Source organism: Aythya marila (genome assembly GCF_965140915.1).
Source record: "Aythya marila genome assembly, chromosome: 9".
Classification (NCBI taxonomy): Eukaryota; Metazoa; Chordata; class Aves; order Anseriformes; family Anatidae; genus Aythya; species Aythya marila.
Window position 1 is genome coordinate 16383460 of NC_139050.1, and position 12124 is coordinate 16395583.

At 65.4% G+C, this 12124-nt stretch overlaps 1 protein-coding gene across 1 annotated transcript; it reads right to left on the reverse strand.

The window, feature by feature from the left end:
* Positions 1–47: 47 nt before the first annotated feature.
* LOC309881159 (uncharacterized protein) lies at positions 48–9957 on the reverse strand. The gene is made up of 12 exons (XM_082766792.1): positions 9800–9957; positions 3685–8376; positions 3325–3464; positions 2988–3152; positions 2669–2824; positions 2288–2418; positions 2112–2200; positions 1583–1762; positions 1289–1441; positions 932–1051; positions 628–666; positions 48–499 (listed from the first exon to the last, which is right to left on the reverse strand). The coding sequence occupies exons 1-12, from the start codon at positions 9858–9860 to the stop codon at positions 483–485; spliced, it is 5943 nt and encodes a 1980-aa protein (XP_082622918.1). The 5' UTR covers positions 9861–9957; the 3' UTR covers positions 48–482.
* Between the last annotated feature and the right edge of the window lie 2167 nt (positions 9958–12124).

A 12124-nucleotide genomic window follows, 5' to 3' on the forward strand; every position in this document is an offset into this window, starting at 1 on the left:
CCTGCCCCCGTCCTCCTCCCACCCCTCCAACAGACACCACAGTGATACTCAGACCCTCCCACACTTTATTGAAGAGACTAGGTTTGACGAGGACTACTTGTGGTTTCAGAAGAAGTGCAGATGCTCTCTCACACTCACAAATTATTATTTTTCTCCCAATGTTTCTGACCGTGGGGGTGGCCCCAAGCAAGGCGACACGAACCCCTCCACCAGCAGCCCTCGCCCTGCCAGCCCCAGGCAGGGGAGCAGGGACAAGGGACACGGTGGCACTGCCTGTCCCCCTGCCACCGGCGAGGAGGTGGCAGAGTTGGGGGGAAAAGGGGAACTTCTACGGTGAAGGGAACCACTGGAACGGGGTGATCATCACCGGGGGGAGTGGGGACACGCAGGGGGACACGCGGGTTTGCTGGGTATGATCAGGAGTGAAGGACTCGGAGGATCAGCTGTGGTCCAGAGCGCGTTGTGGATGTGCATCCCTTTAGTTACTCGTCCTCCTCATCTGCAAAGAAGCGGTGAGAGCTCGGCCATCTCCTCCCTGAGGGTCTGGGGAGAGCAGCGACCCCCCCAGGGGGATTTCTGCCTCCTGGGGACGCGGCCGGCGGAGAGGAGCCCCCTGAGCCCGCTCACCTGTCTGTTCATCTGAGTCGATGTCTTCCGAGGAATCTGCTGAGGATTGCAAGAAAGACCATGGGTAAGATCCCACCCGCAGCCACTGCCTCTGTGGGGCTGCCACCCCCAGGTGCCTGCCTCGGGGAGGGACTGGGTGCTGCACAGCACCCCTGGGTGCTGCACGGAGCCCCTGGGTGCTGCTGACCCTCCCCATCTGACCTGCCCAAGGCTTTTGTTGCATTAACTGGGGGTGGCTGGGATGTCCCCCCCCAATTTGGCACAGAGGTGGCACCGTGCCTGCACACAGGGGCTGGGAACCCACCTGTGCCAAGTGCCTGGTACCCGTCACAGCCGATCCTCGGCCTCTTCTCACTGTAGCGGGCGCAGAGGCGGGCGCTTGCCGCCTGGTTGCAGCACCAGTCATACAGCTTCAGCTCCTGGTCTGGGGGCAAGGATTAAAGAAATCAGAAGGGGAGAAGAGTGGGGGCAACCGGCTGCGAGCAAGCAGGGCGCTCGCCGCAGCACAGCCCCGTTCAGCCCCAGAATGCAGACAGGCTGGCACGGGGGTTAAAATGATTTACGGGCTCCAGTTGGTGCCGTGCAGCTTGGCACAGGGATGTTTCCAGCCCACCCACGCCTTGGTTGGCAGCTCAGGGAGGCCGAGGCCGGCTGTGCTTACCACGGAACGGGGACACCTGTCTGGAGGACCTCCAGTACCTCTCCTGCCGCCCCTCCACGAGCTGCCCCCGGCTGTCGTACAGGCAGCGCACGCCGGCCCCGTACCGGTTGGGAGAGGCGGAGTGCAGCATGGACACGCGGGCAGACCACCAGCCTGAAACGGGGCTGCCGTCAGCTTTTGGGCGCTGCAGGGGGCCCAAAAGGGGATGGCGGGGTCTCCCCCAAGAGGGGACACCCAGGGGGGGACACACAGCCACCCCGCAGGGGACACACTGGGCACGGCGGTGCCACTTGCCTCCCCGGCTGCTCTTGAAGCGCGGGTCCTGCTGCCCTTGCTGCAGGGAGCAGGGGCAGGCGGGCAGGTCCTGGCTCCACATCCGCGGCTCCTGCTGCCGCCCTGTCCACGCCAGGCACTTCAGGCGGTAGTTGAGGCCCACGCGGCTCTCCAGCTTGTACAGCCACAGCCCGCGGAGATCTGAGAAGGAAGGAAGGCAGGAGATGTGATGGGGATGCCCCCAGCCCCGGGACCCCATGCGCAGCAGTCCCCCAACACCAGGAAAATGAGGGGAGCAACATTTGACAAAGAAGAAATCCCCAGGACACAGCCATGGAGCCGAAAATTGATGTGCCAAGGGTGTTTCAGGCTCAGCCTCATGGTTCCTGGAGCCCTGGTGCCCAGGGGAGGCGTTTTATGTGCAAAATCAGGGCAAAACCCCACTGATGGCCAACTCATGGAGAGCCTTGCTGCGCCACCACCTGGATTCCACCCCCTGCCTGGGGATGCCCCCATCCCTGCACAGATCTCCCCCGGGCCGTGCCCCTACCTGTGTTGTATCCCCTGAACTGGTCAGGGCGATATTTGGCAGCCGGGGGTCCCTGAGTCAGGTCATCATTGTGGTAGGAGCCATCCCCACTGCGCAGAGGGAAGAGGGGAGAGTCAGGCATCGCCCTTCCCAGCTCGGATCACCCCATCCCCGTGCTGTGACACCACGAGCAGTACCTGGTGTACCCGATGAGCACGTTGGCAGCCGGCAGCTGGCTGTAATCCCACCGCATGCCCCCGTCCTGGTACAGGAGCAGCACGTAGGACCTGAAGCCATCGGTGGTGAGGACGGCCTGGAACGTGTTCGTCTGGGGAGAAGCACGGCGGGAGGGTAAGAAACCGAGCAAAGCTGATGAGTTTAAAGCTAAATTTAAAACGGGGTGTGGGTCGCTGCAGGTGGTGGCGGAGAGAGGGGCTGGCTTCCTGACATGCCAAACGGAGGCTGGGCGGCTTCAGGAGGGATATTTTTGGCAAAAACAGCTCCTTCTGTCCAGGCAGCCATGGGTGCAGCTCTCACCTTTAGCACCCGGCCACCCCCGAGCCCCGGCAGCCCCTTACCCTCCGGCTGTCACCCCGTGTGCCGTAGGCGGGTGCCCTGTCCCAGGTGATTTTCAGGGTCCAGGCTGCGGAGTAGGAGGACCTCAGGTACCGCCGGACCTTCGCCTCCACGTCGCGGATGAAGGGCGGCTTCTCCGAATTCAGGGTGAGGAACTCCTGCGGGTTTGGGGTGCGCAAACCTCGTTGGTCTCCCAGCAAAGCACAGAAAATTGAAATGCCACCCGCCAAACCCTTCGATCACCCATCCCAAGGGGTATCCTCAAAGATGGATCACCGAAAAGTGCTTAACGAGGTCACGCACGGGGATGGCTTCACCCACCTGGTAAAAGGTGGTGCCGGTGCCCCTGGAGAAGTCGGCGTTGTCCCAGAAGACGGCGATCATGGGCACCTCCTCGTGGCCATTGAACCCCCTGGGAGGAGGGTTGGGGTATGTGGGGATGCTGCTGTCGGAGGGTGGGAAGATGATCTGCCCGTTGTCTGTAAACTGAGCACAGGGGAGGAGATGAAGGGGCCACGAAGTCACCTCCTGCTGCAAATGGACCCCGCAAAACCCTGCCTGCACGAATCCCAAGCCAGGCCCCAGCTCCTGGTGTCTCCCCCAGGTTTTTGGGGGATGGCCGCCCACCCCACAGCAAGTCAGGGCAATGCAGACTCACGTAGAGAGAGTCCCGGAGGGTTTTCCCAAACGGGAACCCAGTCTCGGGCTTGAAAAGTGGAGAGTTGAAGTCCACCCTCCTCTCCACGTACTCGCGGTCGTTTTCCCTTGGTCCGTAGCCATAGAGGGACACGGCTGCGACTAAAACAGGAAAACAAACAAACAAAACAAAGAAAAACAAAACAAAACAAAACAAAAATGGTTATAGCAAAACCAACACAAATGTCCGAAACAATTTTGCATTCAGAGACCCAGGCTGGGCAGCAGGAGGACAGGGGACACCGGGACACCCTGCACGTCACTTTTCCTCTTAGGGTCCCTCTCCCACCCCTCTCCCTGCCCTACCCGGTGCATCGCCTACCTGTGGGGCCGGGTGGAGGCACCGGGGCAGCCGCTGCTGATCGTGGAGGAGCTGGAAGCTTGGAGGATGATGCACGGGCAGCGAGAGCAGCCCTCGTGTTTGTCCCCGGCCCCGGCAGCCCCTTCTTGCCCCCAGGGCTGGGAGGTGCTGGGGACGGGCTGCAGGACACGGTTGGACGCAGGGTGGTGGGGGCAGACCCCCTTTGGGCTCCCCCCTGGCCTGGGATGCGTGCGGGGACGCTCGCCCCTCCAGCAGCAGGGACCCTGTTTGCAGGGGTGGCGCTGCCCAAGGAGGGGCGCAGGGCTGGGGGTGATGAACCCCCGGCAGGTCCCGACCCCAAAATGTTGGGCAGGGGGCTGCCAGCAGCGGGGCCAGCAGGAGGAAGGACAGAGAGAGACCCCCCAGCTCCCCCTGATCCTACAGCCACACCAGGACGTGGTTTCCCCAGCACGGGGCCATCGGTGTCCCCTCTGCCTTCAGCCACCACGGGTCTGGGGGGGACCCCGGGGCCCCCAGGCTGGAGAGGAGGCAGGAAGGGGGCAGCCCCCCCCGCGGCAGCCCCCAGCTCTCCCCGTGTCCCCGCGCCCCCCTCATTTCCAGAAACTGGAGAGGAAACTGGTGGGGGGCGAGCAGCCACCCCCTCTGCTGCATCCTCTCCCTCTGAGGCCGAAGGCAGAGCAGGGGCAGCGTTGGGGGGCGCAGGGGTACGTGGGGACTCTTCTCCCAAAGGTGCCAGCATCCCTGAGGCCATTTCGTATTCGGGGGACCCTGGCAGAGCGCTCCCAGCACCCGCCACAGGCAGTGGGGAGCCCGGTGCCGAGGGGCTGCTCCCACTTGGGGTGCCAGAGGCAGAGGGGGGGCCCCCGTTGGGTGCTGGTGCTGAGCTCCCCCCCGTGCCCCCAGCAGAGGCATCCGGGGCCACCGGGACCAGGGGCTGCCCCTCCCGGGGAGAGGACAGGACGGAGGGGGCCAGCACCCCCGATGTGATCTGGATGATGGCCCCTGCCCCGTCTGCCCCGCTGGCACCGGGGGAAGGTGCCCCGGGGGCCGAGGCTCCCGTTTCTCCCCCAGCCAGCTGCACCACGTTGGTTTGGCTCAGGTTCGCATCCGAAAGCCCGAGGTCGGCACCGCTCTGGGTGCCGGGGGCAGGCACGGGGGTCTCCTCGTTGCCTTGGGGGCCAGCAGCCTCCAAGCCTGGGCTCGGTCCTACACCAGCTCCAGGACCTCCTGCTCCCTCGGCAGCTCCACCGCTTGTCCCAGCTGAAGAAGATCCCTCGGGAGATGAGGAGGGAGATGCAGAGTGCAGCACAGCTCCTGTTCCTCCACCAGAGGCTCCAGCTGCTCCATCCAGGTCCTGGGACACCCCCAGGGACTCCCCAGCACCAGCGCCAGCCCCTTCGCCCCCACTTTGTCCTGCAGCAGGTTGGGTGCCGGGTCCAGCACCCAGGGCAGGCTGCACAGCACCAGGGGCAGCTCCTGCTCCTCCCAGGGCACCTGGGCTGGGTGTATCCAAAACTGATGGAGCTGTGAGCGTGTCACCGGGAGAGGCAGGACCGGGTAGGGACACGGCACCAGGCAGCAGATCTGTCCCAGAATCCACCCCAGCACCACCAGAGGAGCTCAGGGATGGCTCTGACCCCATCCCACTGCCTCCCAGTGCCTGCCCCTCTGCTCCTGACACCCCCAGGGCTGCGCCGGGCTGGACCCCGAGGGTGGGCGATGGGGGTCCCACGGGTCCATACGATGCTGAGCCAGGGACATCCGGCGCTGAACTGAAGCCAGATCCTGGTCCTTCAACCCCAGGGAGAGCTGCTCCTGCAGGAGCACCAGCTGCCATCCCCCACGGCTGTGACCCCACAAGGAATGGGGATATGGGGGCTCCTTGGGCAGCACCGAGGTCAGGGTTTGCTGCCATCTCTGCCCCATCGCTGGTCCCAAACACGGCTCCAGATTCAGCAACAGGAGGTGGGAAAGCAGCACCAGGAGCTCCAGGGGCTTGGTTGGGCAGGGGTCCCGGTCCTTCAGCCCCCAAGAGGCTGGGCTCCAGCCCCCCATAGCCAGGAGCCGTGGCATCAGGTGGGGACACTTCTGGTGCTGGGGCTGCTCCTGCTCCATCCCCAGGAGCTGCAGCAGGGGACAGCTCGGTGCTGGGCAGGGCTCCTGCTGGGGCTGCCGGCAGCTCTGCGGTGTCAGCGGGACCCTGCTGAGTGCTGCTGGACGTAGAGCTGGTGTCCGTGTAGGGATTTGTGCCCTCTGGGTTTGCTGCCTCTGCCGTATCCCCTGCGCTCTCGGTTCCCTGCGCCGTGGCGAGCTCTGGGCCAGTTCCGCCGTACGGAGAGCCCTGGGACAGGCGGTCAGGGCCAGGGGCTGCTGCTCCCCCGTTCTCCAAAGTGGAAGATACTGGAAGTGTGTCACTGGGAGAGGCAGGACCAGGCAGGGACACGGCACCAGGCAGCAGATCTGTCCCAGAAGCCACCCCAGCACCACCAGAGGAGCTCAGGGATGGCTCCGACCCAGTCCCACTGCCTCCCAGCGCCTGCCCCTCTGCTCCCGGCACCCCCAGGGCTGCGCCGGGCTGGACCCCGAGGGTGGGCGATGGGGGTCCCACGGGTCCATACGATGCTGAGCCAGGGACATCCTGCGCTGAACTGAAGCCAGATCCTGGTCCTTCAACCCCAGGGAGAGCTGCTCCTGCAGGAGCACCAGCTGCCATCCCCCACGGCTGTGACCCCACAAGGAATGGGGATATGGGGGCTCCTTGGGCAGCACTGAGGTCGGGGTTTGCTGATGTCTCTGCCCCATTGCTGGTCCCAAACACAGCTCCAGATTCAGCAACAGGAGGTGGGAAAGCAGCACCAGGAGCTCCAGGGGCTTGGTTGGGCAGGGGTCCCGGTCCTTCAGCCCCCAAGAGGCCGGGCTCCAGCCCCCCATAGCCAGGAGCCGTGGCACCAGGTGGGGACACTTCTGGTGCTGGGGCTGCTCCTGCTCCATCCCCAGGAGCTGCAGCAGGGGACAGCTCGGTGCTGGGCAGGGCTCCTGCTGGGGCTGCCGGCAGCTCTGCGGTGTCAGCGGGGCCCTGCTGAGTGCTGCTGGACGTAGAGCTGGTGTCACCCTGGGTGTCTGCGTAAGGACTGCCATCCCCTGCGTCCCCTGCCTGTGCCGTGTCCACCGTGTCCCCCTGAGCAGGCCCTGCCAGGCCATCGGGTGCAGAAGAAGCCGGGCTGGCAGCATCCAGAACTGAATTGAAGCCGGTGCCAGCTCCATCAGCTCCCTCGGGAGCGCCGGCTGCCGTCCCCCATGGCTGTGACCCCACAAGGGACGGCGAGACGGGCACTCCTGGGGCAGCACCGAGGTCGGGGTTCGCTGTTGTCTCTGCCCCATCACTGGCTACAGCCCCTGGGGGTGGGAAAGCAGCCCCGAGGGCGCTGGGGGTGTCTGTGGGGGACAGCAAAGCGGCGTCGTGCTGCGGTTGCTCTTCTCCTGTGGGGCTCTGCCATGGGGCAGGCTGCAGGGAAGGCTCAGCCGGACCCGCAGCCCCCGTGGGCAGGGGCAGGGCGATGGATGGGGCTGTGGCATCCGTGTCACTCTGCACATCCGTGGGGGCCCTGGAGGCCAGCAGCGAGGTGGCCGTGTCCCCTCGCTCCCCAGGTGAGCCGGGGCTGGCCGGTGACACCGCTGGGGCTCCCAGCACATCTCCATCCCCACCACCAGCCGGTCCTGGAGAGGTGGCCGGGCTCAGCCCTGCCTGTCCAGCGAGGATGGAGGCCTGCCCTGGGTTTTCTGCTGCTCCCGACCCTGTCCCATTCCCTGGAGCCAGATGGGATGAATCAGTTGTGCCAACAGCACCATCCACCGCATCTCCTGCAGCGCCAGAGCCCGGAGCTGCTGGCCCCGCGGTGACACCCACGGTCCCACTCAGCACCTCGTCCCGCTGTGTTGTGAGCAGCCCCTCGGCTTCAGGGCTGGGGATGGAGGAGGGGGCACTGCCTTCACCGTGGCTGTCCCCAGGCAGGGTGACACCTTCCTCCGCAGCCCCAGTGGCTGTGGCCAGCCCTTGGCTCAGCAGCGCGGTGACACGGGGACCCGGGGGGCTGCCGGTTGTTGGCTCTGCCCCTGCAGCTGCTGGTGGCAGGGTGGTGGGGAGGGATGTGGCATTATCTGTGGGCTCCAAGTCCGCTCCTTCCCTTGTCACCGACGCGAGGACGTCCTTGCTTGTGTCTGCAAACACAGGGGTGGCCCTGGGGGGCGCAGCAGGAGTGGTCCCCAACGCGCCAAGCTCTGAGCTGGGGGTGAAGGCAGGCTGGGGGGTGAAAACCAAGGCAGCAGCCGAAACTGTCTGGTTTCCCTGGGACGCATTAAGGGCCGTGGCCACGTCCGTCACCGCCTGGGGCTCTCCGCTGGGAGCCTGCGTGGCTGCACCAGGGCTCGGCCCAGCCTCAGCGTCGCTCCCCGCAGCCGGAGCGCTGGTCGCGGTCTCCAAATCTGCCTCAGCCCCGGAGGGGAAGGCCGGGCTGGCCGGGCGTCCCGCGAGGATGCTCTGGGTTGTCTCAGTATCAGCCACGGCGCTGCTCGTCCCCGCGGTGCCCGGCGTCGGGGCGCCCCGTGCCTCGCTCTGCGCCGTGGTGGGAGAAGCCGTGTGGGCACCAAGCGGCCCCTCCGTGCTCAGCGGGACGGCGACGGCGGCCCCGAGCCCTGCAGGGAGCACAGGGCAGGGTGTTAATGGGGGAGACGGGGCCAGCAGCCCCCTGCTGCTGGGGTGGGAGCACAGGGGGCGGTGGGACAGCGGGGCAGGGGGTGACACAAAGCAGGCAGGGGGCTGCAGGTACCCGTGTGGCTGCACAAAGGGGAATTTTCCGCCTTTATTTTGCCCCTTCGTGGCGTGGGACCGAGCTCTGCCGTCTTAGGGCAGCCCTTGTCGCTCTCTGCCTCGCTGCAGAGACGCCCCTGGGCGCAGCTTTGCGTTTTTTAATCTTTTGGGGTGTCTGAGAGACATTTAAATACGTTTTACCCAAAGCTCTTTGGCAGAGCTCTCTGGCACGGTTTGGTGAAACGTTTGCTGGCTGCAGAGGGCTCCTGGCCCACCGCAGCCCCCAAAAACCTGCCCCCCACCCAGGCCCTTATCTGCAGGAACTGGATGGAGACCCCCCAACCCCAGGACCCTCTCCCCAGCCCCAAAAGCTGCAGGAGGAGCCCAGCAGCCGCCCGTCGGGGCAGGCACCAGCGTGGTGGCGACGTGTCCCACCCAGCCCTATTTTTAGGACCGGGGCGCAACCGCTGCGGGGATGGAGCTGCAGCCTGGAGGATCTGCTGACACTTGGCTCCGGGCGGCTGCAATTAGGGGAGCCCTAATCAGCACCCTGCGGGTGAGACTGGGCGTTCAGCCCGCTCCCAGCCCCGTTGCCCCTGTTCAGCAGGTTCCCCCCACGAGGCCACCGGCCCCCCAGCAGCAGAGGTGGCTCCCAGGCTCGGTGGCGTGCCGAGAGCTGCGTGCCACCGCAATGACCCAGCCTCCTGCCCCAGTCCTGGGGTCCCCCCCCGCCTCCCCTTCCTCCGGGCTGCTTCCTCCCCTTCCCCTTCCTGCCCTGCTCCCGTCTTCGCCTGATAAGTGAAGGTGTTTGCAGAAATCCCCCCTTCCCCTATCGGCCGGAGGAGATGAGCCGCTTCCCTTCTCGGCTCGGGGAAAACAGTGAGTCACCCAGGTCGGGTTATTTTGGCACTCTGCACCCTAACAAATCCACCTTTTATCTGAATTCTTGCACGGGGAGCAGGAAATGTCGTGCACCCTGCAGCGGCCGAGCGGGGATGCTCGTGCAAGAGGAGCCTTAGCACGGAGCTGGGCTGTGGGCGAGGTGGAGCAGCCCTGGTGCACCCCCGGTGCCTGCCTTTGGTGTCCTTGCTGCGGGGGGACCTGGCTGCAACCAGCCTTGTGGGGCCGTGCCTGTCCCCTAAAACACTTCCCCAGTTTTTTGGTTGCAAAGGACTGCAAGCACTCATCCTAGGAAAAGTTTCCAATGAAGCCAGAAGGAAAAAAAGAAAAAAACATCTCAGCCATCCCCCCTGGGGCAAATTGCGCCGGGGATTTGCAAGGACTGGGGTAGCAGGATACGGGACATACCATGCAGAACCCATAGGCAGCATCCCACGAAGGCTGGAAGCGTCCATCCCCTGGTCCCCATGCTGCTGGAGCACCGGGAAGCTGGAAGGGAGCGGCGAGAGCAGCGAGGTGCAGCCCCGGCCCCGCTCTCCTGCTGGAGCTGGAGTCCCACAGGTGCAATCCCGCTCCAGGTCCCTCCTCTTTATAGGGATGGCAGAGGAGGCAGGTCCCCTCCCGCCCCCGGTGCTCTCCCTCCACGTCCCTGTCCCCAGCCCCTTCCCTCCCCGCCCTCCCCTCCACCTCCCCGCGAGGCTCTGGGGTCCCCCAGGGAGCACCGGCCCCTTACAGCTGGGTGCGGGGTGGGGGGCACCCAAAATCCACCCCACAGGGACCTGCTCCAGCCAGGGCACAGCCTGGGGGACACACAGCTGGGGCAGGCCCTGGGGCATCACCCAGCCCCTCCCAGTGCTCCTCCATGACTGGGAGCACTGGGGAGCCCCATCCAGACCCCCAGCATCACCACCCTGCGTGCGGGCGCAGCAGTGCCGGGGCGGGTGCTGGGTCGCTGCACCCCATATCCCCCCCCACCTCCCAGCCCTCTACCCCTACAGCCTCTGCTCCCCGCTCGGGGCTCCCCGGGGGTGGCAGGCGTTGCACAACACCCAGCAGTGGGTGTTTGGTGAGCAATTAATCACTCCTTAACCAGCAGTGCCCGCGGGCGGCTCCTGCCCGCTGCCATTAGCGCGGCGTGCCCGCCCCAGCCGGCCTCGGTGGAGCTGGCGGCGGTGGCAGCGGCAGCGTGGGCGATGCCAGGGGTGGCCAAGTCACGCCAAAAACCCGTCACACCAACACACCCACGCCTCACCCCCCTGCCTGGGCACCGGGAGCTGGCCGTAAATCACCGCTCGCCCGGAACGAACGGGGAGAGCGGTGGCGATGCGGGGGGACAGCTCCCAAAAGCTCCCTCTCCTCTGCGCTCCCCAAAACCCCCTCTGCCTTATTTTGGGCCAGCAGAGCTGAGGTATAGGTCAGGGGGAGGATCCAAGGATATCTCTGAACCCTGGCACCCAGATTATCCTCGCTACGAGCACGGCGTCCCGCTCCCACCCTGGGAAGGGGCTGTGCATTAAATCCTTCTGCTGTGCCCCAAACCAGGATCCCAGCAAGCCGCCGGATCTCTCAGGGCCATTTCTCACCCGCAGTTATCGAGGCGGCCCAGCACAGGATGGACACCGGAGCCAAGAAATGGGACAGAGAGCACAGGACTCAGATCTGCACAGACACAGCCTGGGTTTGGGGGTCAGCACGGTCCCACCAAACCCACGGCGGGGAGGTGCTGGATCTGAGGATGGGATCCCCTCGGGATCCTGGGTCTGGGGTGGGCAGTGCCGGGAACCCCAGTGCCGGGGGGCTCAGCAGCAGGCAGCACAGCGTGGCACGGCAGCGCCTTATCGGCCTTCCTGGAATTAATGGGCTGCTTGTTCCAGCCCCGCGGAGATTACGGCATCTCCTGCCGGCAAGGGCATCTGGAGGGGGTTTGGGGGGGGGACGGACGGGTTATCCAGGTTATCCATCAACCCCACAGGTTCTGGATCATTTGGTGCGCCGGGCACAGCGCGGTGAAGGGGAGGGGGACGCTGGAGGGGACACCTCGGTCACCAGGGGCTGGTGCCACCCTCTGGAGGTCCCCCTGGGTGCCGGGGAGAGGGGTCTGCAACCAGGGATGATGCTGATGGAGGAAAATAGGTTACAGCAGGAGAGTGAGGGATGATTTGAGGGCTGGAAGAGCCCCTCACTGCGAGCAACATCCCTGTCCCAGTCAGCAGCTCATCCCAGCGAGGTGATGGTGGCAAAACCCCGTCCTGGTGGGGAGGCCCCACAGCACAGAGGAGAAACCCCTAAAGACGTCTATGTTGGGAAGTGGAAGGTGGGAAAAATTCAAACTGGGACCCACAGGACTGGTGCTGAGGCACAGCTGGCTGCCATCACCTTCCCCCAGCTGCGAGCGGGGGCTCTGGGAGGGCTGCAGCTTCCCGGGGCGGTACCCAGAGCCCAGCATTCGGCCGTGCTGGGAGCCTGTCACAGCCCCGTGTCCCCATTTTGGGATCACAGCACCCCCGTCACAGCCGGGTCCCCTCTGCTCCGTCCCAGGATGAGGGCAGGGGGGGGCTTGGCCACCACCGGAGCATCTCCTCCCCCTGCCACGAAGGCAGCTGTGCCGGACGGGGATGGTAAGTGCCCCGGTCACCTTTTCATCCCAGCACTTGGGGACCTTTTTCCTCCCTTTGTGACGCACTTTGGCTGCCGTCTGCCGGCCTTGGCCCCGCGCCACGTCCCGGGGTCTGA